This window comes from Perissodus microlepis, chromosome 4 (genome assembly GCF_051167445.1).
Source record: "Perissodus microlepis isolate ML-2025 ecotype Zambia chromosome 4, ASM5116744v1, whole genome shotgun sequence".
NCBI lineage: Eukaryota > Metazoa > Chordata > Actinopteri > Cichliformes > Cichlidae > Perissodus > Perissodus microlepis.
The window spans coordinates 26,676,081-26,703,433 of record NC_140464.1 but is presented as its reverse complement, the minus strand read 5'-3'; the positions used below and the strand labels follow the sequence as shown (position 1 = coordinate 26,703,433).

Genomic DNA, 27,353 nt, shown 5'->3' with positions numbered 1-27,353 from the left:
TGAAGAAGAAGTGGAATCAAAAGGATCAGTGACGATTTATCAGTGTACACAGGTGAAATGGTTTCAATATTGTTAGCAGTCCAGTGGATTGAAGAAACAAAACCACTAAGATGCAGAATGCAGACCTGGCATTCTGATAGAGATCCAGCAAACATTGTTCAGAATTGTTATGATGGGGCTTATGGTCACATTCTTATGGGTACCAGCGCATCATGGAGTTAAAGGAAATGAAATGGCAGATAGGACAGCAAAAGTCGCAACAAGGAGACCGATAGTAGATATGGTTATTAGTGTGAGTAGGACGGAGCTCAAGAGTAGCATACGATACAAAATGACGGAAAGGTTGGCAGAAGCAATGGGAGGAAGAGAGGAAAGGGCGATGGTTTTATAAAATCCAAAGGAAGGTGGGGGAAACAAGAAGTACAGGCCGAAACAGGAGAGAGGAGACAATTATATCTCGACTGAGATTCGGACACACTGGTTTAAATAGCACATTGTTTTTAATAGGTAAACACTGTACAGGGGAGTGTGACTGCAGTAGGGAACAGGAAACAATAGAACATGTTTTCTTGAATTGTCAGAGGTATGATATTGAAAGGAGACAACTGATCAAAAAGCTGGACAATATGGAAGTGCAGTTGGACTTGATTGATTTGTTTCGCACGACCTCTGTAAGTGAAAGTTATCGGGCTGTATTTTGGTTTTTAAGGCAGGCCCATTTGTTCGAGAGGCTTTGAATTTTTTTTTTTTTTTTTTTTGTCATTTCGGTCCACACTCCACACCAGTTGGTGGCGGTAATGCGCCATTTTTGCTGTTTGCCAACCGCCAGTAAACCCTATACAGAAGAAGAAGAAGAAGAAGAAGTGGAAGCGGCAGAAGAAGACGATTACCACGGAGTTCAATGTAGCTGCGCAAGCAAACGGCAAAAACACTCTAAACTTCAATTCGGGTCTACTTCGACACGTCTAGACACACCTCGAGGTACAAAGTTTTTATTGTGTATATAAGTTTGTCTCAGTCTAGCATGTATTTACCTTCCGTAAAAGTTAGTGAAATATTCTTTGAGCTCGAGTCATCATGACGGTGGAAAAGTTTTGTCCCTGGTCGGTCGGGCGATTACTGTTCTTAATTCACGTATTCTTTGATTAAAATGAATTGAGCTAAAGTTTTAAACGATATTAAAGAGTACCTTGGTAGAGGTATCTCATAGTTGCGGGTCGTCGTAAATTTTGTTTTTTTGGAGGGGGGTTATAAAAAGTGTGTAAGGCGGTGTTTTGTTAGCATTTCCTGGTGGTGTAAGGAATGAATGGAATGGAACTATTAGAATCACTTGTTTGTTTCTGTTTCTCTTTCAAGCTGTTTCGAACCCGTGTTGCGACCTGTTAACAACGACAGAGAGTTCGCAAAAGAATCGATTGGGCGGAACGTAGAAGAACGTATACACAATCGAACGTCACTTGAATATTATCTAGAAAAAAAATCTTTAATTGAAACATGTAAATAAGCAGTCAATTCTATAGCTCCATGGGGTTTTTCCATGTCATTTTTGTCTCTTATGTTGAGCAAATTTGTTCCTTAGGGAAAAAACAAAAAACTGAGTTACTAGCATAAGAAAGTACATGAGTATACATATTATAAGGAACAGCTCTTAATACTACCATCAAATAGGGAAAAGCACTGGGGGATGACTTCGCAATACGTCAGAATCAGAGAAACGTTACTAATTCCAGAGAGAATTTGAGCAGCACACATACATACAGTGCAGTGAAGTATGTTTAGTCTGGTTCAGTTTGTGTTGGTCTGACCCAAGTTGATGAACTAAAGACTCTCATAGCACCAGAAATTAAAATAAAGCAAAAAAAGAAAATTGTTTCACAGTTTATTCCTAAGCTTACAGCCATTACACATGCATAATGACAGTCGATTGTAAGTGCTAGTTTCAATCATTGGACCATGAAGTCAGTTTCACGATAACTAGACAAAAATCAGCCACAATAAACAATTTGCTGATCAACTCTCTAACTCTGTGGACAGATCAAGTTCACCAGGGAGGATATGAAAAATGGCAGGCTGGCTTTGTTGGTCTGCAAAATTTTCCTCAGTGATGGAGGACATTTGAAAGTCACTGTGTATTTTAAACATACGGATTAGTATTTAAGGTTTGCATTAGTTTTAGTTATATTATTAGTTGTATTATTATTACCTTTTTGCATCTTGGAGCAAAGGAAAGGAGATTTAAAGATTAAAATATCAGAATTTCCTAATGCAGGACATTATCCAGTCATTTGATTTAAACTGCTGGAATGTCTTAAAGACATAAAGACCTGGATGGCCTCTAACTTTCTGCTTCTTAATTCAGATAAAACTGAGGTTATTGTACTCTGCCCTGAAAATCTTAGAAATATGGTATCTAACCAGATTCTTACTCTGGATGGCATTACCTTGAGGAACACTAGCACTGTGAGGAACCTTGGAGTCATTTTTGACCAGGATATGTCCTTCAATGCACATATTAAACAAATATGTAAGACTGCTTTCTTCCATTTGCGCAACATCTCTAAAATGAGAAATATCCTGTCTCAGAGTGGCGCTGAAAAACTATCCATCCATCCATCCATCCATCTTCATCCGCTTTATCCGAGGCCGGGTCGCAGGGGCAGCAGCCTAAGCAGAGAGGCCCAGACCTCCCTCTCCCCAGCCACCTCCTCCAGCTTATCCGGGGGAACACCAAGGCGTTCCCAGGCCAGCCGAGAGATATAATCTCTCCAGCGTCTCCTGGGTCTGCCCCGGGGCCTCCTCCCGGTGGGACATGCCCGGAACACCTCACCCAGGAGGCGCCCAGGAGGCATCCTTGTCAGATGCCCGAACCACCTCAGCTGGCTCCTTTCGATGTGGAGCAGCAGCGGCTCTACTCTGAGCCCCTCCCGGATGGCCGAACTTCTCACCCTATCTCTAAGGGAGAGGTCAGCCACCCTTCGGAGGAAGCTCATTTCTGCCGCTTGTATCCGCGATCTAGTTCTTTTGGTCACTACCCACAGCTTGTGGCCATAGGTGAGGGTAGGGACGTAGATCGACCGGTAAATTGAGAGCTTCGGTTTTACACTCAGCTCCCTCTTCACCACGACGGACCGGTGCAGCGTCCGCATTGCTGCAGCTGCAGCCCCAATCCGTCTGTTGATCTCCGGCTCCCTTCTCCCATCACTTGCGAACAAGACCCTGAGATACTTGAACTCCTCCACTTGGGGCAGGAACTCATCCCCGACCCGGAGTGGGCACTCCACCCTTTTCCGGCTGAGAACCATGGCCTCAGATTTGGAGGTGCTGATCCTCATTCCCGCTGCTTCACACTCGGCTGCAAACCGTTCCAGTGTGAGCTGCAGGCCCCCACCCGATGAAGCCAAAAGAACCACATCATCCGCAAAAAGCAGAGATGAGATTCTGAGGCCACCAAAGTGAAAGCCCTCCGCCACTTGGCTGCGCCTAGAAATTCTGTCCATAAAAATTATGAACAGAACCGGTGACAAAGGGCAGCCCTGGCGGAGCCCATCACCCACCGGGAACGAGTCCGACTTATTGCCGGCAATGCGAACCAAGCTCTTGCAACGGTTGTATAGGGATCGAATGGCCCGTAGCAATGGGCCAGACACCCCATACTCCCGCAACACCTCCCACAGGACACCCCGAGGGACACGGTCGAATGCCTTCTCCAAGTCCACAAAACACATGTAGACTGGTTGGGCAAACTCCCATGCACCCTCAAGTATCCTTGAGAGGATAAAGAGCTGGTCCAGTGTTCCGCGACCAGGACGAAAACCGCATTGTTCCTCCTGTATCCGAGGTTCGACTAGCGGACGAACTCTCCTTTCTAGCACCCTGGCGTAGACTTTCCCAGGGAGGCTGAGGAGTGTGATCCCCCTATAGTTGGAACACACCCTCCGGTCTCCCTTCTTAAAGATGGGGACCACCACCCTGGTCTGCCAGTCCAGGGGTACTGCCCCTGATCTCCACGCAACATTGTAGAGGCGTGTCAACCAGGACAGCCCTACAACGTCCAGAGCCTTCAGGAACTCGGGGCGGACCTCATCAACACCAGGGGCTCTGCCACCAAGGAGTTGTTTAACTGCCTCAGTGACCCCCGGTAATTGGCGGGTCATTCTCCTCATCCCCAGACTCTGCCTCCTCCTCAGAAGACGTGTCAGTGGGATTAAGGAGGTCCTCGAAGTATTCCTTCCACCGCCTGACAATTTTCTCAGTCGACGTCAGCAGCGCTCCGCCAGCACTATACACAGTGCAGGTAGAGCACCGCTTTCCCCTCCTGAGACGCCTGACGGTTTGCCAGAATCTCTTCGAGGCAGTCCGAAAGTCTTTTTCCATGGCCTCTCCGAACTCCTCCCACACCCGAGTTTTTGCTTCAGCCACTGCCCGAGCTGCATTCCGCTTGGCCTGTCGATACCTGTCGGCTGCCTCCGGAGTCCCACAGGCTAACCAAGCTCGATAGGACTCCTTCTTCAGCCTGGTGGCTCCCTTCACCCCTGGTGTCCACCATTTGGTTCGGGGATTACCACCACGGCAGGCACCAACCACCTTGCGGCCGCAGCTCAATGCAGCAGCTTCGGCAATGGAGACGCTGAAGTGCCCCAATCCAATGCATGAAAAACTAGTTCATGCATTTATTACTTCCAGGCTGGACTACTGTAATTCATTATTATCAGGATGTCCTAAAAACTCGCTGAAAAGCCTTCAGTTAATCCAAAATGCTGCAGCAAGAGTCCTGACAGGGACTAGAAAGGGAGAGCAGATTTTTCCTGTATTGGCTTCCCTTCATCGGCTCCCTGTTAAATCCAGAATTCAAAATCCTGCTCCTCACATACAAGGTCTTAAATAATCAGACCCCATCTTAGAAACCCAAATCAGAAAAAGGTGGGACAGTATGGAAAATGCAAAAAATAATATAAAATAAAGAAAGAAAGGAGTGATTTCTAAATTTGACTTATATGTCATTGCAGACAATATGAACACAAAATATTTCATGTTTTGTCTGGTCAACTTTATTTCATTTGTAAATAGACATCCTTTGCTGTCATTCAGACCTGCAACATATTCCATAAAAGGTTGGGATAGGAGCAATGTAGGGCTAGTAATCAGGTGAATTTGTTAAATAATGACGTGATTTGAAACACGTGATGTCAACAGGTGATTGTAATTATGATTTGGTACAAAAAATTAAAAATTGTCTTTACATATTTCAATAATTTTCAAAAAAATTAATGTTCCTCAAATAAAGATAGAAAGAGATTTGGATAGTTTAACTTCAACAGTACATAACATAATTAAAAGATTGAAGGAATCTGGAGGAATTTCAATGCGTAAATGACAAGGGTGCAAGTCTAAGCCAAGATGGCAGCAGATGGCCCTGCCCCTCCCTGAGCCTGGTTCTGCCGGAGGTTTCTTCCTGTTAAGAGGGAGTTTTTCCTTCCCACTGTCGCCAAAGTGCTTTCTCACAGGGGGTCATATGATTGTTGGGTTTTTCTCTGTATGTATTATTGTAGGGTCTACCTTAGAATATAAAGTGCCTTGAGGTAGGGCTGGGCGATATGGCCTAAAATCCATATCACGGTATAATTTGAAGCATGTGCGGTAACGATATATATTGCAATATATTATTTTCTTCTGTATAACATATTCTACACACTATAAGGCACACTTAAAATCCTTTAATTCTCTCAAAAATCGACAGTGTGCCTGGTTCTGGTTGTGCTTACTGACCTCAAACAGATTTTATGTGGTTACACGGCTCTCAAAAATCTGTCAAAAATGTTTTAGTACGACTTTGGTAAGCTATGAAGCCGCACCGCCTGATGGATTGTCGGAGCATTACGGCTACCGTAGTCAGGAGCCTCGCGGAGTAATCTGGGTCCAAAACTCCATCTTCTTCAGGTCCCAAAGTCAAACGAACACTGCGGCATCACTGAGAGTTAAAAACTGTCTAAATTCTTTCATCTTTAATTAAATGATCAGCGTTGCTGCTTTACCAGGTGTAACAATTAAGTTTAACATCCAGGCATCTATGAAAACAGAATTTATTAAATTCAACGGAGTTAGAAGTTAGCTCGCGAGTTTCCACCTAAACATGATATGCCATGTTCTGACTGAGAGATATCTGAAAAAATTAAAACGTACAGTTCTGCTATCACTTCCAACATAAATGAAGACAGAAAACTAAGCAGTGATGTTTGTAGGGTTACTGAAGTTGGACTAGCTGGTATATAGTGATGTCCTACGTGATAGCTACAAAACAGCTACAGCTGAAGGATGAACGCTAACCTTTTTCCACTAAAAGTTAACGTGAGGGTTTCTGGTGGTTAGGGACAAATGCAATTGCATAGCAGGATGCTATAAATGGACCAAACTTCAGTCAGGAAAACAACTGAGATAATCCATCCACAATACGAGGTTAGTCATTAATATACTGCAACAACATGAGAATAGAGCGGCTGCGAGAGAATCGGCATTAGTGAATCAATGGTAGGGAAGTGGAGGAAGCACAGTTTTTGGCTTTCCTCATATTCCAAAAGTGCTTCGTCTCTTTGCTATTACTGTTGCCCGGCATAATTTGCAGATGATGTTGTTTGCAGCTGCTGCAATGCTTTCGACCAAAACAGGTGCAGCTTGATGATGACACCATCAACATGCGCTATCGGGGTAGAGCGGTATAGTAAAAATCTCTACCGTTGGCCAAATTTATATAGTTTCTACCATTTACCGTTTATACCGCCCACCCCTACCTTGAGGCGACTGTTGTTGTGATTTGGTGCTGTATAAATGCAGTTGAATTGAACTATTTCACACAGGGCCATGTAGGTTTGGATTTTTTCCCCTTAATAATAAACACCTTCATTTAGAAACTGCGTTTTATGTTTACTTGTATCATCTTTTTCTAATATTTAAATTTGTTTGATGAAACATTTAAGTGTGACAAACATACATAAAAAGAGGAAATTAGGGGGTCAAAGACTTTTTCACTCCATTGTAACTTATTTTATGAGGATTTTATAACATGACTTAAGATTTTTTTTTTCTGTAAACTGTAGTGATGTCAGACTCTGAAGGACGCCGCTCATCTGTGTCCTCCATCTCTTTGATTGAGATTAAGAGTGAGACTCATTTAGTGCTCCAAGCTTTTCTACATCGCTCCCTTTTGATTCCTCTGAAAGAGAGGCCTGGGAGGGTAGGAGGGGCCTACAATGATCACCACAAGTACAGGTAATATAACTCACTACTATTCTATTTTTTGCTTGTTTGTGTTTGTATCTTTTTTTAAAAAAAATTGTAGCTCAAGACACAACATTCTGGATAATAGCTCACTGACTTGTGCCATTTGTGACCTTTACCAGTGAGTAGCAATGATTAAAGGGTAGATGGTGCACACTGTGCTTTTTCATAGTTTTAGGACTTACTACATTTTAATCAATCTAAAGGTTTAAGTAAGTAATTATTTTAAATATAGTAATTAAATATTTGCAATATTATTTATGTGACCATTTATTTTTAATGAATTGTCTTGTTTTCTCATGCTAGTTCCAACCCAAAACCAAAAACAAAGGATGAGCGGAATTCTCAGGTTGTCACTTCAGGAGATGAAAAAAAGACTGGATTCAAAGACCTCATAAAGCAACTGCCACATCGTAACAGCACACAACGTCCTGCCAAAGACCCTGAAGGCTCATTGGGCAGGAAGAGCAAAGCAAAACCTGCACACCTCAAAGACCAAAGCGAAGTAAGTGTGTTGTATTGTTTTGAGCTGGAACACATGAAAGACCGTGAGTGATGTTGGACCCAAACCTGCTAGTGTCTACATGGTATTGTTATACATTAGTACTATGATACATTAAGACCATGGAGGCTAGAAAAGAGTACTAAATGGGAAAAATTTATAATTTTCACTTCAGTGTCTCCCTGAGACTGGTTCTTTTTTTCTTTTTTTTCTCATCATAATTATAAGTACTTCTGCTTCCTGGCTGTATACAGGATGTCAGATGTGTACATGCTATTTGTTGCAACTATAACATTAATAAGATTGGTAACACTTTGTAATATGGCCCTCAACTAAGGGCACAAGTCCACTGTAATAATTTAAATGTAATAATTTATGTAGTAATTTCAATGTATTTTATTTGAAATTACAATGTAATTATTTAACTAAAATTTAGTAGTTTAAATACTTCAACTGTTTCCACAGGATGACACCATATCCCCCTCCTGTACATCAGAAGAGGATGAAAGTGTAAAGAAGCCAAAGAAAAAGCTCAGCCAAAAAAACATCAAACAGAAGCTCTCCAAGATCTTCAGTTTAAGGTCACAGAAGGATAAGGACAAACAGGAGCGTCCGTCTCATCCGCAGCGACCTGACACATTACCAATTAACAAAAAACCGGAACCTACACCAAATGTCATCTCTCCCAGTAAGCTCTCTGACTGTTACATTTTCCAAAAGAAGAAATATCAGTGGCATTTAATCACATGGACACACAAAATTCGCTCGTCTTGTGTACATTTGTAATATTAAAGATGTATAAAAATTGCATAAATGTATTCATCTAAATGTAAATGTAATTTTCACGTGTTGCGTGGTGAACTATTGCATGCCGATTGATGTCAGCAATACTTCCTGACCATTTAATTTAGTAGGGCAAGGAATTTTTTTCCATTACAGCACCTTTTCATCTGACTTTTACTCAGGAACCTCTTCTCACTTTTTGCTAAAGAATTTTTATTTGATGATCTTGTTGATAAAGATAATCTACAAAAGGTTCTTGCACTCAAAGGAGGTAACTTCTATGGTACAACTTTTATTTTGATATTAATATTTAAGATCATGGGGGACTTAAATGGCAACTAAAAATGGATGAGATTGAATTTTTTTTAGTTGAATGAACTGAGTGAGGTGGGAGAGATAAGATTTAAATTATTTTGAAGGGTATCTCAGTGACTCGAATAGAAGCTAGCCTGAGAAGGAGAATGCTGCAATGAGCTATAGTGTCAAAGGCAGCACTCACACTGAGAGGAAGACAGTGGTTAATAAACCAGAGTCAGCCATTGCTTTCTTGGAAGATACTAGTGAACATAGTTCTCCTGCAATATACTCAAATTAAACACTTGACTGCATTTGAGTGGCAAAAGTCCTTTTATTGTTCATGGATATTTCATATACATTTGTCCATACAGATCACCCTCCTGAGTTCTACAGTAATGTGGCAGAGAAGCTGGAAAAGATTGCCCAGAAGTCTACCAGTATAAAGAGAAATAGTCCCAAAACACAGCCACCAACAGGTAATTGCATGCACAGCCACGCATATACATTAATTCACTTTAAAATGGTATATTGACCCAAACTAGAATTCACAGAACAGTAAACTAATTAATAAATGTAAGTAAAATGTATTTATAAAGCAGATTTACGGTGTTTTCATACTTGCAAGGTCCTATAGATGTGCTTTATAGGGTAGCAACTAACCACAAAATGAACATAAATTTTTCATGTTCTTCAATAGTGCAGAGCACCTTCTTTCTGTTTTACTTTATTTACTTTTGCTACCACCCCAGATGCATCAAAACGTTAAAAATGACAACAACCACCAGAGGACAGGAGGGGATGCATGAGTTAGACATGCAGCAAATGAGACATTAGTTTGTTAGCAAGGGAATATTAACAGGGACAAAGGCGGGTTTTGAGTCTAGACTCAGAAGCAAAGATGTGGGTGATAAGGTCATTCAATACACATGGAGCAGTGACCGCATCACCTTTTTGTTTGAGGCATCAACTTGTATGTAAAGATCTGTAAAGAGCTTTGATTCTACAAAAGATCTGAGACATATAGGAGCTAAATCAGTGATATAAGCTGACCCCTGCCCATTAAGAGTCTTAAAATAATGAGTAAGCTCTTAAATGAATTCTAATGTGGCAAGGACAAGACTGTAATGATGTGCCCATATTTCTTTGTGCCAGTCAGCAGTCTTGCTGAAAGGACAAAAGATTTCAAAGAGGTGATAACGCTTAGCTGGTTTTTGACAACGGAGCAAATTTGTTTGTCAGAGTAAAGCTCTGAGTCACAAAATTATATTTTGCAAGAGATGTAAACTATAGGATACAATAATCTAACACGCTGGCAAAGGAGCTTGTATGGAGATTTGGATGGACAAAAGATGATGAAAATCTGTTTCGTTCTTGTTCAGCTGGACGAAATTGTTAGTCTTCCAGCCTTTTAATATATATTTTAGTGGAAGATATAACTCAAAGTCATCAGTGTACAAATGAAAGGAGATGTTATCTTCTAATAATATTACCAAGTGGAAGCAGATCCAAACAGAAGAAGATTGATCCTGAGATGAACTGTTACCAAAAAACTCTTCTTCTTAAGCTCTACATTGGCTCATTGATAAGAGCCAATGTAGAGCTGCACCCTTAATGCCAAGCCAGTCTGCAAGGGGTGGCAAAAAATGTTTTTATCCACAGAATAAAATGCATCACTGAGGTCCTGCAGACTCGGGGCTCAATATCACTTTAATCTAATGTGACTGGTAAACTACTGGTCACTGTCAGCAAAACTGTTTCAGTACTATGAAAGGCTTTGATGCCCATCTAAAATGCTTCCAGAAAGGCAGCACTTGTGACATGGTAGTTTAGAGCAAGGATGATGGTTTTTGGTCATTTTGCATCCAAGTTTTGTTTGTTTAAGTATTTTTATTTTATTTATTTATTTGACCTGGACTACAGCATGCTTAAAATATGCAGCAATATTTTCCAAGGTTAGGCGTATTGTTAGGTATTAATTATAACTTGGAGACTAGGACTGAGTGTATCAAATTAGTTACCTATGCTGTAAGACAGGAAACATGTGGCTCATGTGAAATGTTACATGAAAAAGTATTTGCCCCTTGCCTGATTTTGTTTTTTTGCATATGATTGTGTCCAAAAAATAAATATAAAATATAGTCATTTATTTATTATTTCATTTATGGGGAAAAAGCTGCCCAAATCTCCTTGGCACTATTTGAAACCTCCCCCCTTGTCAACTCATGAATTAACTGTGATTAACCACGTTTTTGGAAATGGTGAGTTTAATTTCACTAGCCACACCCAGAACTTATTCATCACTGCCAGACCTGAAATAGAACCTGATAAGATAAAACCAGCACATCATTCCACAATAAAAAGAAACTCAAGAACAAATGAGAACCAAGGTCACTAACATCAGAATAGGTATATCTATAATCCAGTTTTGAGTTCCCTCCCCAGACGCCTTAACGCCTACTCACATCCTGGGCCATCTGACCTCAGGAAATCGCATGATAAGGTGGGGCCAGGTTTCACAATGAGCTCACCCGAAAACCCTGGCTGATTGGGACCCACACCCGTTTTCACACCTTGGGTCATATGATTAGAGGATCATCAGGGGGTCCTTTTGTCCCTCTTTGAGGGGATACTCCCACTGGGTTTAAATCTGGGACTCTCCGCCATTTGACCTTAGAACTGAAGAAGCTTCTTGGATGAGAGGTGAAACGTCTTCAAGCAACTTGAAGAAGTCCAGATGCTTTTCTTTGCAAGCTCCTTTGACTACGATGACCTGGATGACTGAGAACCTTCACAGACATCAGAATAGGTTACAAAGCCATTTCTAAGGCTTTGGGACTCTGGAGTGTCTCTCAGCTCAGCTAAAGAAACCTTACTGAATTGGTTGAAGGTGACTGATAACACTGGAAAAACACTTGAGCAACTAGTGATTGATTAAAAAAACTGATAGATCAGAAATACATGCAGTACATTATGTGAAGTTAGAAAAACTGATCAAGAACTATAATATCTTCATCTTCAGTAAAGCTGATGTTTCTTTCTCAGCAGTATGTGATAAAGAAACAATAGTGCAGGAACTTGTCAAGGTGCTCTCTTCGGAAGGAGATTCTATCAATACTGTGGTAAGTAGTGGTTCATTATACTGTCTGTAAAGGTCCTTTATTCATTTGTCAAATGTTTTGGGAATAATAATAATAATTACAATAAATTAATCAATTCAGGTAAACATAAAGCTGAAGACGGTGTAAATTTTCCTCATGTGTTTGCGTGCGCACTCAAAGCAAATGTACATCATTTAACAGATCCAATCGGACCGTTTTCTTCGCTCCAGTTTGACCCGTCTTTCATATGCATCATTTTCCAAACTCCTGGATGCTGTGAGCAGCAGTCATGTAGCTGAAACTCTTTCTCAACAACCAACAGCCAGTCCTACACTGCAACGGATGGCTGTCAGCATGGAAGTATCACGGCGAATAGTGACAGCCACGGGAGCTCAGCGGATGCAAGGCTATGCAGAGTACTACATGGAGAACTTCGCCCCATGGCTGAAAAGCCATGGAGGATGGGTAAGTGATTTCATTTTTGCATTGACTGTGATTATGTTTTTTACAGACGGGCCTTGGCTGTTATGAACTCTAATTTTTCCTCTGTATAATTAATCATACAGACTTTTTCATCTGCAGGAGAATGCAGTAACTTTGGATGAGCATCTAGAATATGACTGAGCAGTTTTTTTTTGTTTTTTTTTTGTTTTTTTCAATTAAACACCAACTGCTGGACCTGACGGGAAAGTGAAGAGGAATAGAGAAACCTTCTCTGCTTTAATATGTGACTTACTTTTTCTTCCATGGCCTTATGTAAACACTCAGTAATTCTTGAAGCCTTTTGAATTCTGCTGACATTAGAAAGACTCTCCAGGTTTTTGATTTGCACAAGTCATTTGTTGTTACTAATATAGATTATTTTATAAAAAAAAGGCCTGTCAGTTAAATTGAGAATACCTCTATCATCAGTTTTCTGTTCTGTAGTGACTGGGCAATTTTTGCCTTGTTCCTTTCTGTTCAGTGAATTGGTAAAAACTCCTACTTGTTTCTGTGTCCTTAAGACTGAGTCTAAACACTTTATTTGTATTAAAAAAACTGTAAATACCACCACCCACCCAGTACCCTTTTAAGATTGAATCTCACTGAAAAATCTAATTAACAATCACCCTTATAGTTTAGTTTCACAACTATCCAGTGAGCTAAAGAAGACCAAGAGCAAGATTTTATGTCTTCTTTAGTCAATTTCCAAATATTTACATTTGCATTTTATTCTAAATTTTGATTTGTTAGTTCCTGCACTGCATGCCTCACTACTGGTATTGTTCTTTCTGTGGATCTAATTTACATGGGATCACAAGATGTGGATTTGTGTTTGTTAGCAAAAGCTATACAGAGAGGGTATAATGTTCAGAGATTAGTGACTGATATTTCTATTGCTATCGTTTGATTGACAGGTCTTTAATCCACAAAAGGTAAACACTAAAGTTTTAGATTTTTTTGTTTTTGCTATTTTTCCAGTTTGTTTAATTTTTAATTGAGTTGGAACAGTCTGTGTTTTTGCATGATCCAAAGTGTTTTTGTATGTCTATTTTCTATTTGAGTAGGAGCATTTAAACGCCTCCTGTCTGTAAGTTATGAGGAGAGATTCTACATGTTTGAATTGCACTAGGTGTAATAGGGACTGTCCCTTTTTGTTGTTGTTTTTTGTTTGTTTTGTTTGTTTGTTTGGTTTGGTTTCACACCAAGATGATCCTGGGTTCAAACCGACCAGGAGGAGCCTTTCTGTGTGGAGCATATTCTCCCTGTGCTCATCTGTTCTCTCCGGGTAATCTGAGCTTCCTTAGCCACAGTTGTAAATCTGTCTCTCTATATAACTAGTGTGTGTGTGTGTGTGTGTGTGTGTGTGTGTGTGTGTGTGTGTAATATTTTATTATTTTTATTGCAAATAATAACCATTTCTTGTTGAAAGTGGACAAATTCCTTATGGATGTAAGTATTAACATGAATGGACATAATGTAATATTCAACCTAAAACCTTAGTAAAGCCACAGTCTTTACACTGTATGTATGTAATTGTGAGTTTACCTTTTATGTTTTTATTGATTTTTTTTTTTTTTTTTTGCAAAGGCACTTTACATTATTTTGACATGAAACATCCATCTCTGTTCTCTTAAGGTTTTAATAGTTCACTGTTTTGTTAATTAATTACACCAATTTACAAGCAAAACACTGATATATGCCACACATGGGATGTAATGTCTAAGGGATAAATTACTGGTTTTATGTGAAGTCCTTTCTGTGTGGAGTTTGCATCTTCTCCTCATGTTTGCGTGGGTTGTTCTCTCCGGGTACTTCGGCTTCCTCCCACAGCCCAAAGACACGGAGCGACCAAGCGAGAGGGAACAGATGGATGGAGTTGAAACTGAGCTGCACGTTTTGCAAGGAATCACCTGAATCAAGTCTTCATGTACTTTATCTTACTTTCTGCTAGTCTCACAAAGCTTACTCAGTTTGTTGCTCAAACTTTTGTCAAATAGGACATTTTTTATTTATTTATTTTTTACTGTTTTTCATTTTTAGGTGAACTTACTCTAATGTTAAGACTAATGTCTCAACATACTCAAATTCTTGTGCATGTTGTGACCTTTAAGCAGGGTGGATATCAGTGATCCTCACATCTAATAAATTTTACCAGTACTACCCTTGCCTGTATCTGTACTTTAAAATTTGCCCTGTATCAGTTAGAATATATAGGCTATAAAGGAATACCAAGAGTTACATTCTGAGTGACTATGAGGATATTTGAAAATTGTTGCGGTAAAATAAGTGAAGCAGATGTATATCCAGTATGCCTACATTTTACAGGATAGAAATTTAGAATTAAACGTCAAATAAAAATCTATTTTCCATGGTCCATGTGTCAAATATATTTTCTGCTACTACCGTGCTGGACTAAATACACAAACTGAACCAGCAGTTTGTGTATTTAGCCCCTTGCAGCAGTTTGTGCTTACGGCCATACCACCCTGAGCACGCCCAATCTCATCTGGGCTTGGAAGCTAAGCAGTGTTGGGCTTGGTTAATACTTGGATGGGAGACTGCCTGGGAATACCAGGTGCTCTAAGCTTACTAATCTAAGATACTAACCCCCACTTGGTCTCCGATGCATCCATTGGAGTATGAGTTAAAGCACTGACAAAGGTTGGTGCTGGTGTGTATGGGTGAATGTGGAGTGTTGTATAGAGCGCTTTGAGTACTCCAAGACAGTAGAAAAGCACTATATAAGAAGCAGTCCATTAAGAGTGCTCCTCTGTGCTTTTTTTTTTTTTACATCTTAGATAAATGACATCCAAAGGCTAAAAATATAGTATATACTACATAAATATTTGTCAAATTGTATCTACAATGAAGGAAATGATAGTCATTACTAGGTTAATTAATATATCCCAGTTAACAGATGTCTTTGTACAGCGCGGTGTGGAAGAACTAAGTAAATCGGTGTTAACAGTAATAGCCATGTAATAATGTAATGACTGAAAATCTGAACCAAAATTAATCAGTGGAATGTTCCAGGCTGGATTATGGATTTTAGAAATTCAGTTGATGCGTTTGATAGGCGTCACGTGACATCTGTTGAACAGCTTTTCTGCAGTTAGTCCAAGTGTTTCTCGGCCGAAAGAATTTGACAATACATGAGCATGGAGAACACCAGGGCCAAAATCTGACAAAACAAGAGGAGACGTACAGGTCATTAATTAACAAGTCATTAACGCTACATATGACAGGAACTACACAGAAATGCACCAACTATGCACTCAGACTCCAGGTGGACTAGGATGTTGTATAATAACTACTTGTCTGCACTGTCCTCAGCTGCCCATGTTCACATCCACAGTGTATAAGCGAATGCAAGTGATTTCGACCAGTTAAAAGCAATCAGCATGAATAACTGAATCAAGAAATTCAGACTAAACACAAGTATTCCTAATAGCTGATATATGATCTAAGATTTTGGAATCTATACCACCTTTCATTGTAAATGTACAAATAAGTGAGCTACAGCTTACAACACATAATTACCAAAAGATATGTTATTTCAAGTTTTGTGAGCCAAAAGGGTAGGCAAACAGTTACTAAGTTTAAATGTACATTTTGTTTATGGACAGTATGTATGTATAGTATATAGAAAACATTAATATCGTCTACCTGCACAACACCAATACACACTCCAAACACCAGGACAGAGGTGATGTTTTTTATCAGCCACTTTCTTGCTTTCTGGTAGCATGGCTGCAAAGGACATGGGGAAACAGTTGAGGCAGAGTAGTTATAGATAGAAAGAAAAGCGAAGAAGAATGCCAGGGCTGTATTCCAGGATGCAGGTTTAGCTAGCAGCTCTGAGTTCCTAAACCCTGAGATGTGAGTCAGTTATCAGGGTAAAAGACACTATGTTAGATGCAAATTTGTTCACAGATTAGAATTCGGTCATTAAATATCAAACAGCATGTTGGAAAGAATGGTGGCTGAATTCAGAAACTGAGTCTCAACATATTTTCCACTTAAAAATCGCCTAAATAGTCTCAGTTATTTGACCAGATCAACCAGAAGATATCTCAGGCTCTGTTATGGATCAGAACCTATGCTGCCATTTGAACCGCAAGTCAAATCCAAACCGTGATCCGTTTTTAATTAAGGCAAGATCAGGCACAAATTCTGTTCAGCTCCAGGTAGACCCTGGCTATTGTAAGGTAGACCCTACAATGATACATACAGAGAAAAACCCAGCAATCAATTTGGCGACAGTGGGAAGGAAAAACTCCATTATAACAGGAAGAAACCTCCAACAGAACCAGGCTCATGCTCTGTGTTGGTACAGGCCACTGAAGATGATAACAGTGGGTGGATTATATTCTTAAATGTAAGCAGTTTCTATGCCATATGTTAAAACAAGATCTAGAGTGTCATTAAAGTGGTGGGTGGGTTCTTTTACATTTTTAGAGAAGCCAGTTGAGTTTTCAATTACTTGAAAACTTTGAAGAACCTGCTATTCTTCCTGCAGAGGTCCAAGGGATCTTCCAGCAATTGTGATGCTTTTTTCTGGAGAATTGCTTAGGGTGATTTCATATCTTTTGATTTTGAATCTGGAACCTAAGCTGGAGCAGAGCTGGTTAGATCTACCGCATTATAGTGATCTACCCTGGTAAGAAGTGAACCAACTTTGTAGTTGACCTCGAAAACCATGGGCCAACCCTAAAGTTACCCAGATAAGCCAAAATCTTGCTTCATAGCCTCAGGTTTAGTTCACAGAGTTTGTTACCCAGCTACCAAGCTACCAAGCTACCTCTGAGTTGAAGTCTACACAATTCCTGAAACATAAATCTTGTAGTTACCAAACTAAGATTTGTTAGCAAATTCTGCTCTGAAAAATGCAAAGACTTTAGTATGCAGTTGCTCAAGCAGTATGTGTGACACATACATTCATTGATCTGTAGGAAAATTCTGTTTCATTTGAGAGGTTTATCCCCCCCAAAAAATAAAAATTAAAAAGCAACAAACCTCAGTCCATCCTTCAACACAGGTCTGTGTCCCAACTGAGCAACATGATAAGGGTAGCTTTCCCTGCAGCACGTTATACCAGTCTGTTTTGTTGGTTACGCCACAGCACTTGAACTGGAAGAGAAGATGACAGGATGCAAAGAGGACAGTAATACCAAATATTTAATCTACGTTTAACATTTACACGTGTAAACTCATGTAGATCCTTTTGACTTGACAGTTTTCTCTTGGGTTATTAGGGTGCCTATACTCTTGTCATGTACTCTCATCACTTATTTTGAATCTGTGTTTTTTTAATGTTCATAATTTGTGGCTGTAAAGTTCATTAAACTGACAAACGTCCACCACAAGGTGGCACCGTCACCAAGAACAGTAGTTACTTCTAGATTTTGCCAACTGCATCTTGGTCTATGGTTTTGTCAGGTTTATTTTGAATTGGGGTTGCGTTTGGACTGCACCAAGCTGGAGATGTATGGCAGACTGTAGTGCGAAATTGCTTCATGCAGTCTTTGGCAAATATGACTGTAATGTGTTGAGACTTTATTGTGTCAATACTTTAAAATTTTTAAGGCAATATTTAACAAGACTGTGCATGTGTTTGTAGCTGTTGTTGGTGATTAGTACCTTCCACACAGACTAGAAACCTCCATGAACTTATATGTGTAGCAAGATGCAGAGTCTGCAATCTCCAGTGTGTCCAGACATGAAGCTAGTGAAACTGTAGTGTAAGTGCCTACGGTCATTTTGCAATCATTTGGTGGTTTTGGCTTGGTATTAATTTGTTCCTTCGTTTGTTTTTGTCTGTAGCCAGAGCCACTGTTGTATTTTCAGTGCATATTTTTTTATTGGATGTTTTGTGATTTTTCCTTTTTGTATATTATCTGTATGCCATTAAAATGCTGCAAGAACCCCTGTTATTGTGTCCCATGTGGCAACTAATTTCCCAGGCTACACAGTATATCCGTTATTCTGTTGAAAAGAGGATTATTCTATTTTCATGTGCTGTTCAGTAAAAATTCTCACCATTTTCTGGACATTGTCCCAGGAATTCTTAAGGCCAGGATCTGATTCATACATCTTCATATCTTCCTTTAATTCTTTTTGTGCTTTTGAATCCAGCTGACAAAAAGACAGTGAACGAAACAAGGATATACAATTAATCATAAAAAAATCAATTGTATATATATAATATATAATATAGACAGACTGGCGCGTCTATCTATCTATCTATCTATCTATCTATCTATCTATCTATCTATCTATCTATCTATCTATCTATCTATCTATCTATCTATCTATCTATGTATATGGAGCCTATTCCAGCTGTCGCAGGGCTAAGTATCTCACAAAAGTGAGTACACCCCTTACTTTGATATAATGTAAAGTAGTCAGTTTACAGATTGTATAACAGTGTAAGTTTGCTGTCCCCTCTAAATAACAACACACAGCCATTATTGCCTACTTGGCGATGGCAACAAAAGTGAGTACACCCCGAGGTGAAAATGTCCAAATTGTGCCCAATTAGCCATTTTCTCTTCCTGGTGTCATGTGACTCATTAGCGTTACGAGGTCTCAGGCGCAAGCATGTCTCCAGACTTAAACCCTATTGAGCATCTGTGTGGCATCCTCAAATAGAAGGTGGAGGAGTGCAAAGTCTCTAACATCCACCAGCTCCATGATTTCATCATGGAGGAGTGGAAGAAGTTTCCAGTGGCACCTTGTGAAGCTCTAGTGAACTCCATGGCCAACAGGGTTAAGGCAGTGTTGGAAAATAATGGTGGCCACACAAAATATTGACACTTTGGGCACAGTTTGGACATTTTCACTTAGGGGTGTGCTCGCTTTTGTTGCTAGTGATTTAGACATCAGTGGTTGCATGTTGAGTTTTTTTGAGGTGACAACAAATTTACACTGAGCGAGGAGGCTCTAAAAGACTGCTTTGACTCTACTGTGTGGGAGGTGCTTTGTGACGACCGCGGGAAGGACAGTGACAGCCTTGTGACCTTCGTTACAGCCTACATTAACTTATCTAGGACCTCGTGTTGCTTCTCCAACAACAAACCATGGATTACCCAAGAAATAAAAGCTGTCCTCAAGCAGAAGAGGAGGGCTTTCAAATTTGGAGACAGGGAGGAGCTGAAAGGGGTGCAGAGAGAGCTGAAAGGACTGATCAATTCAGCTTCAGCAGAATAATGTTAAAGAAGTCTGGAGATGCCTTGGAATCATCTTGGGGCACAAAGATTAACACCTTCTGCCCATGGGGGATGCGAGGTGGGCAAATGAACTGAATCATTTCTTTAACAGGTTTGATTACCAACTGTACCCTCATACACACAATAATAACATGGACTGAACCACCAATTACAACCACTAGCACTTTATATAACTACTGTAGAAATTATCCACATATCTCACTGATCTAAACTACACTACTGTAAATGTTGTATAGACAATCATTCTGTACAATACAATAATTATAGTTTTACAACTGTTTATAACTGTTTATTAATACTCACAATTGTATATCTGCAATCTGTATAGTTTCATATTTCATATTTCTGTATAGTTTTCATATTTTTAACCATATTTATATCCTGTTCATAACCTGTACATAGCTTGTACACTCTCTCACTCTACAGCCTGTGCATACTTATAGTTATAGCATATTCATAACATACCTTCATACCATGTACATTGTAACATACCTATAATAGATCCATATTTTGTAGTATATCTATATTATTTCCAAAGCACTTTCTGGATGGATGCAAACTGCATTTCGTTGCCTTGTACTTGTGACATGAGTTGAATTCTATTCTATTCTATTCATCCAGGATGCAGTCTTCAACATCGGCTGCAGACTCACCCACCCCCCACTGCTGCTGTTCCACCTTTGACACCCCAGACACTTCACACCTCCCCCACAAACCCTGGTCACTACTCCCCACCCCCAACCACAGCATCCAGTACACATCCAGCACACATCTCCAGCATGTCTCTCACTCAACCATCCGGGTTAGAAGGCAAATGAGGAGGATTAAAGCCAGGAAGGAAGTGGGTCCAGATGGCATCAGGTTGTCAGGTCCTGCGCAGATCAACTGTCTGAGGTGATGAAGCGCATCTTCAACCTGAGCCTGAGGCCGGGGAGAGTTCCACAGCTCTGGAAAACCAATTGTGTGGTACCAGTGCCAAAGACTCCACGTTCAAAGGACCTCAACAGCTACAGGCCGGTGGCTCTGACATCCCACCTGATGAAGACCCTGGAGCGGCTGGTCCTGGCTCAGCTTCAGCCCCTAGTGAACTCATCACTGGACTCACTTAAGTTTGCCTACCAGCAAGAGCTGGAGTGGATGATGCCGTCATTCACCTCCTACATTGTTCCCTCTCTCACCTGGAGACCGCTGGGAGCACTGTGAGAATCATGTTCTTTGATTTCTCCAGTGCCTTTAACACCATTCTTCCCACAGTCCTGAAGGACAAGCTGGAGAACTCAGGAGTGGACCATCACCTCACAACATGGATACTGGACTACCTCACCAACGGACCACACGGACCAGAACTCAGGACTGTGTGTCGGACAGGGTCTTCTGCAGAGCAGGGGCCCCACAGGGAACGGTTATGGCTCCATTCCTCTTCACCATCTACACTTCGCCCACAACTTCACCTAGTGCTTCCTGTAGAAGTTCTCTAAGGACTCTGCAATAGTTGGCCTCATCACTGATGGGGACGACAGGGAGTACAGAGAACTGACCCAAGGCTTTGTGGACTGGTGCCAGCAGATCAACACTAGAAAAACGAAGGAGCTGGTGGTAGACTTCTGCAGGCACAAACATTCTCCACTGCAACCACTGAACATCCAAGGTATGGACATTGAGGCTGTGGACAGCTACAGGTACCTTAGTTTTCATCTGAACAATAAACTGGACTGGATTCACAATTCAGATGCTCTCTACAGGAAAGGGAAGAGCAGGCTGTACCTGCTGAGGAGGCTCAGGTCTTTTGGAGAGAAGGGCCCACTCCTGAAGACCTTCTGTGATTCTGTGGTGGCCTCAGACATTTTTTTACGATGTGGTCTGCTGGGGCACCAGCATCTCTGCTGGGGACAGGAAGCGACTGAACAGGCTGATCCGGAGGGCCAGCTGTGTTCTAGGATGATCTCTGGACCCAGTGGAGGTGGTGAGTGACAGGAGAATGGTGACTAAGCTGTCATCCCTGTTGGACAACATCTTCCACCCCATGCAGGAGAACAGCACTGATCAGCTCCTTCAGTGGCAGAGATTCCTTTCAGCGGCTGTCAGACTGTCAGAAGTATTTTATTGTATTTTATATATATATATATATGTACACACACACACACACACATATATATATGTATATGACGACACAAAAAAATGCAGTTTACATCACAGAACAGGTCGTTTACCAACAAAAAGGTTGGTGGATGAGTCCCTGACACTTTCAGCTGGCATACCCAAGTAGCTTTGGGACAGCTACTGAACCATGAAAAGCTCCCATTGCTCCCAAGTAAAAAGACAATGTATAGGCACTTGCCCCTTTCATAGATTTATTTTTATGCTTTATGATGTTTTGAATATATTATTTTCTAAGATATTTAACTTTTAGAGAAATATCCCTTTTTTTTAAAGATTTTTTTTAACTAAAATATGCTGGTTTGATTCTTAGAAGTGCTAATTCCCAATTGTTCATTTTTCTTCTTTTTTTTCTTCCTAATTTAGCCTTTTCTAATGAGTCTTCTCAAATTTAACTATGGGATCGTTACATATTTTCACATTCCTTACTGTGTACATTGCACTGCAGCAACTCTACTTCTTTTTCTTCTTTCAACTGCTCCTTTTAGTGGTCTCCAAAACAGAACATTTGCCCCCATCTCACCCTGTCTCTATGATCCTCATCTGTCCAACTAAACCTGTTCATGGCCTCGCACAACTGACACTTTGATTTTTTTTTTATTGTTCTGGAGCACCTCAAAATGAAAATAAAGAAAAATAAATGAAAATTTGAACCTTGTAGAGAGTGAGCTTACCTGGTCATGAAAAATGTGGATAACTAAAACGAGAGTCACTTCTGTCAGGACCAGGAGTAACAGGATCAAAAAGAACTGCAGAGACGATAAGAGCAGTTGGAGGGTGAAGCGATTCATTCAAGGGTGGCTTACCCCACTAATATGTTTTCACACTAAGATTAGAATTTCTCAACATAAGGACATGTGGATGAAGTCTTACCGTAAACAATAGACAACGCTGCTCCTTAAGCGCTCCAAGACAACCCAGAAAGCCTGTTATCATAGTAATACCACCAGCAACTAGCAGCAGATTGGCAGCTGAGAGAGACGGAAATGAAAGTGGAAGAGAGGAAAACTCTGACTGTGTGAAGGACAGCCAGACTCCAACTCCAAACAGGCCACATCCTCCTAGCTTCTCAGGAAATGTAATGTTAACACAGCCAAAATTTAGTACAGAGTGGAACACAGTGTGAGTGAATGAATGCAGCATGCAACACTAAATTGGTAGAGACCACAAAGAAATCTTAAATTAAACACAAAGCCAACTTAGAAATCAATTAAAAATTCTGCAAATACTAACCCAGAAGATGAGATTAAAGACAAACATCAAATACTTGACAACACATAAACAGCCCTGTGACACTGGCATCCTGGAAAAGAGAGAGGGAAATAGGACAAAGAGAGATCTTTTAACAATATTTGTCCGATCAATTTCAGTTATTTGTTTTTTTAGCCTATGTGAAATATCCAGTACATTGTTTTGTTCTGAAAAACATAGTTAAATATAAATTAATAATCTTTCATGGTTTGTTGTGCTGTGTTTTGGTTGTCTTATAAAGTGTTGAGGGATCTGTGTCAAAAGAGTAAGTTAAGTTTGGCACACTTTCTATGTCTAACCAACAGTGCTGAAGCCATTCAGAATACTATCCTTAAAAAGCAAAATATTTTGTGAAAGCCTGTTCCACCTCTGCTAACTTTCTATCATAGAGTTCTGCTCAGACCACTTGCACTCATCTGTCTCCCCAAAAGAAACAAAAATCTAATGCATTATTGGGGAAAAAAAGCTGAAGTAAAAAGAGTTGAAGAGTGAAAGATTGTGAATGTGTATTTAAAAATCAGTTTCTTTTTCACTACACTGTCAATATACCCAGGTAGAAAAATTTGCTTAATAAATTATGAGCCCTACTCTGGCCCACCAAAAAGTACTCGAAGATCCCATCACAACATCTAAAGAACCTGCCTCATTTAAGGTCAGTGTTTAGGACTCGGTTAAAAGCTGGGCAAAATGTGGCGTCTACGAGAGAGTTCCTATGGCAAAAACTACTGCTGATGGTAAAGGACCAAAAATGCTTGTCTCACATTTGCCAAAAAAAATCTCTCTCTCTCTCTCTATATATAAAATATCTTTAAATATCTGTCTTTTTAATGACTCACTTCAATTTTATTTTTCCAAATCACAACAGTTGCTTGAAGGGTCTTTGTATTGTAAGCCAAGGCCTCTACAGTAATACAGAGAACAGAGAGTATCAGATGGCCCCCTATGAACAAGTACTTTGGCAATAGTGGGAACAGGTGAGGGGAGGAAGACAGGACAAAGGACACTCTGTAGAAGAGACCCGGAGATTAATAACTTTCCATCCATCCTCTTATCTAAGGATTATAATTTTGCTATATGGTTTTGATCATTTTGTCTACTTATCCATTCAGACAAGCCACAGGGGTGGTAGTGGGATCCTGTAACAACTGTCCGTCGATGTAACATGACAAGAGAGGCGTGTTTGCCCTTCTGTCTGTGTCGTTTTAGAATGGGCAAAATTACTTTACGTCCGTTGTTGATTTCCCTAGGAAACTGGCCGTTCATACCAAAAGATATTCCTTTTAATTCACACCGTTTGCTTTTAACAAGTTCTTTACACTGGAAATGTTCAAACTTAGCAATGATAAGATCAGGCTCTGAGACGAGACTGCATGAAGTTTCTAATCCACGTTTCGGTGTTATCTGGCCGGGATTCCAGAGAAAATCAATGTCTCGCATACGTCTTGTTTACATGTCGTGAATGTGTTTTAGGGATTTCTTGTCCGCGTTTAGAGTTAATAGCTTTTGTTTGTGGACTCGCGTTTTTCTGACGGAACCTCAGAGGGGACTTGCGTTTCTGGCTGGTATCGAGCCAGCAACCTTTTGCTTGCCTAGCAAAATTGTTAACTAGCACATCATAGAGCATTGGAACACTTTTTAACAATACTTGAAAGGTTCTTGAATTTGACTTGCTTGAAACCCAACTTTAGTGGGAAAGTCTTAATTTATAAACACTTAGATTGTGCCATGGACTACTGACTCCACACAGGAAGTTTCCGACAGGAAGGAAGTTCCCTCCCCTACTCACTAGACCCAGTTACAATACTCAAGTTATTTTACATGCCTTTGTGAGTCACAGAGCCCAAGGCCCAGATTTCGTTTTTATTTTATAACAACACAAAATTCCGAGGAAACCATGTTTCAGTGATTAGTGTGGGGAATGAGCTGCAAAACAGACTAACCCAAAGTTATCTGAAAAAAATATCCAGGATGCCTCAAATGTAGCTGTGGTACTTAGGAATTCAAACTGTCAAAGAAATTTATATGAAGTAATATAAGATTTATTGTTAATAAGTAGCTAATATGACATTAGCAATGACTCAAGACTATTTCTTTGTCCCTTGAGTGTTGCATTTTTACTTGAGTGTGCAAACTGAAAATTAGTAGGTCTTCTTTTATTGCTGATTTATTGTGATTTCTGATTTTAATTAATTTGTCACCACTGATCCACACCCACTGCATTATCATTATTAATAATGATATATTAAATCTTGCAACACAAATTTGCAAAATATGGGGCAAATATTTATAACAGTATCTTACATTCCTGACTGCATTTCTTACCTTTGTTTTAGCACCTGATTTTCCCGGGTCACAACAGTCTGATCAACGGATCATTAATTTGTGTGTAGGAGATTTGGGAAAATTTGCACATAATTTATTTTTGCAAGTTCACAGAACAGACATAAAAACGGGTGATGGAAGATGAAGCCCTCAAACTTAATCATAAGATTTAAATAAAAAATACAGAGAAATTATTATCTCAGATAATGAGATTTTCATTCAGTACAATTTGTTTAGTCTGCCAAAACTTATGCATATTAATAAAAGTAATACCTTCATATAAGGCACTTGACACATTATGTAATTTTTCTTGTCAGGCTAGTCCCACCCTGACCTATTTTCAGCAAAAATGTTGCAAAGAAGTATACCAATTTTCTATTGGTAGAACACAGAAACATATCCCGTCTCTCTCTTTTTTTTTTTTTTTTTTTTTTTTTTTAGAGTTTAAGAGTTACCAGCTGTGTCCAAAAGCAGAATAGCTTCATGAAAGCAAAAATGTTTGGCACATTTATTTTAAACATATTTTAAACATTATCAAGATCCAAAAATACAGTTCAATTTTCTCATTTATCCTCGAGCTCTTCACTCCTATCCTCAACACAGCCATCTTTATTCTTTTATGTCTTTAAATAAGTAAAAATCTTGAAGGTAAGAGGGGGAAGCAAACACCAAAAAAGAGTTTTAAAATATAGGGAGGGACATACTGTATCTAACTAATACTTCTGATAGTGTAGCATTTCTGTACATACTTTACCTTAGCATGTGGTTCAAATCTTCAAAGTCTCTGGTCTTTGTGACGCTCCTGTTCCAGGCTCCTTCAGCTCCTGACTTGGATCTTTACTTGGTTTTCCTTTTCAGATGTCTTTCCTAGAGCAAACAGCCTTTTCAGTTTGTTTTCTGGATCTTCTCTTCTCTTCTCTAGACCATGTTAATGTTCATTTTTCATGCTCCTCTGTCGGACTTTAAAATTTTCATATTAAAGTTCTTTATACCACTCTTTTGTTCCTTTTTTCTAACAGACCTTCGTCTATGTCTGTCCCACTCTTTCACTTCCTCTCTGTTTCTCCCTTCCTCTCTCCCTGTTTCCAGATGGTTGTGGACTGCGCTCTATGTCCCTCCCCCTTCACTGTTTATCACATTACTTATCCCTCCTCCAGGCCACAGCCTCTAAAGTCTAATGTGGCCTGCTTATTCTGTCTTTTTTTTCTCGGTTTAAGAAATTTTTGGTCACTACACAATTAAGAACACCTAGGTACAAACACAAACATACAAAATATCCTGAGCAAGTTGCTTTACTTCAGATAACTGCTGACATGTCTAAACATAAAGGATTTCTGACAAAAGATCCATTTTCTTTGTTTTTCACATGTCACTCCTGAGTATTTCGGTTCCTCTGTTGTTCTTCAGGTGATATTACATATTTCTTGTTATTGTCAAGCTATGAACAGTAAATAATGTACTTGCATTTATATAGTGCTTTTCTCATCTTACTGTCTCAAAACATACAAATCACATGTTTACCATACATTTATACAACAGTTTATTCAATAGTCTAGCACAGAATAATAAATAAATAAATAAATATGTTTTGGAATGTGGGAAAAAGCTGGAGTACCCAGAGGAAATGGACACTAGAATCCATCTAGTCTCCAGTCAAGTTATGAATCAGGACCTTCTTGCTGTGAGGTCGGGGCAATGCTAAAATCCTGAGTCTGCAGACTCAGCAAAATGAATGACATATTTACTGCAGAGATAGACATGTACACAAGACCAACTAATCATCACATGATTCAGTAAAAGCACTAGCTGTTAGAATCCCTGACAATGCATTGCTTTAAATGGAGAAAATCTTGGGGGATGGCTGTTATGAGGAAAAACAGCCCAGAAACTACCAGCGGCACACATCATTGTGTGCCTTAACTTTTGTTCTTTTACTCAAGCTAATCTGCCATTTTTCCT

General features: G+C 39.8%; 2 protein-coding genes and 1 pseudogene across 5 annotated transcripts; 2 read left to right on the top strand and 1 right to left on the bottom strand.

Annotated features, from left to right (window-relative positions):
- Positions 1 to 876: 876 nt before the first annotated feature.
- bcl2l12 (BCL2 like 12) lies at positions 877 to 14,806 on the top strand. 4 transcript variants are annotated; one of them, XM_084926831.1, is made up of 8 exons: positions 877 to 981; positions 7,092 to 7,263; positions 7,579 to 7,777; positions 8,240 to 8,462; positions 9,226 to 9,330; positions 11,900 to 11,973; positions 12,154 to 12,417; positions 12,535 to 14,806. In XM_084926831.1, the coding sequence occupies exons 2-8, from the start codon at positions 7,094 to 7,096 to the stop codon at positions 12,574 to 12,576; spliced, it is 1,077 nt and encodes a 358-aa protein (XP_084782957.1). In that variant the 5' UTR covers positions 877 to 981; positions 7,092 to 7,093; the 3' UTR covers positions 12,577 to 14,806. The 4 variants fall into 4 exon arrangements, with proteins under 4 accessions (XP_084782957.1, XP_084782956.1, XP_084782955.1 ...); XM_084926830.1 differs by having other exon boundaries at positions 11,897 to 11,973; XM_084926829.1 differs by having other exon boundaries at positions 12,154 to 14,806.
- tspan4b (tetraspanin 4b) lies at positions 14,055 to 26,512 on the bottom strand. Its single transcript, XM_084926833.1, has 8 exons — positions 26,149 to 26,512; positions 23,055 to 23,124; positions 22,695 to 22,886; positions 22,496 to 22,570; positions 18,475 to 18,570; positions 17,452 to 17,565; positions 16,102 to 16,185; positions 14,055 to 15,616 (listed from the first exon to the last, which is right to left on the bottom strand). Exons 1-8 carry the CDS (start codon positions 26,154 to 26,156, stop codon positions 15,548 to 15,550), a joined length of 708 nt encoding a protein of 235 aa, XP_084782959.1. The 5' UTR covers positions 26,157 to 26,512; the 3' UTR covers positions 14,055 to 15,547.
- Positions 14,904 to 15,022, top strand: LOC146389133 (5S ribosomal RNA; annotated as a pseudogene).
- Positions 26,513 to 27,353: the final 841 nt, after the last annotated feature.

Bases quoted from the DNA above. Each gene is read 5' to 3' on its own strand.
- bcl2l12 (XM_084926828.1), top strand. From the start codon at position 7,094: ATGTCAGACTCTGAAGGACGCCGCTCATCTGTGTCCTCCATCTCTTTG. The intron at 8,463-9,225 runs GTAAGCTCTCTG...TTGTCCATACAG, and splicing joins ACCAAATGTCATCTCTCCCA to ATCACCCTCCTGAGTTCTAC. The intron at 11,974-12,153 runs GTAAGTAGTGGT...ATCATTTAACAG, and splicing joins GAGATTCTATCAATACTGTG to ATCCAATCGGACCGTTTTCT.
- tspan4b (XM_084926833.1), bottom strand. The intron at 22,571-22,694 runs GTAAGACTTCAT...TCGTCTCTGCAG, and splicing joins AGCGTTGTCTATTGTTTACG to TTCTTTTTGATCCTGTTACT. The intron at 15,617-16,101 runs GTAGACGATATT...TTGTTTTGTCAG, and splicing joins TGTGTATTGGTGTTGTGCAG to ATTTTGGCCCTGGTGTTCTC.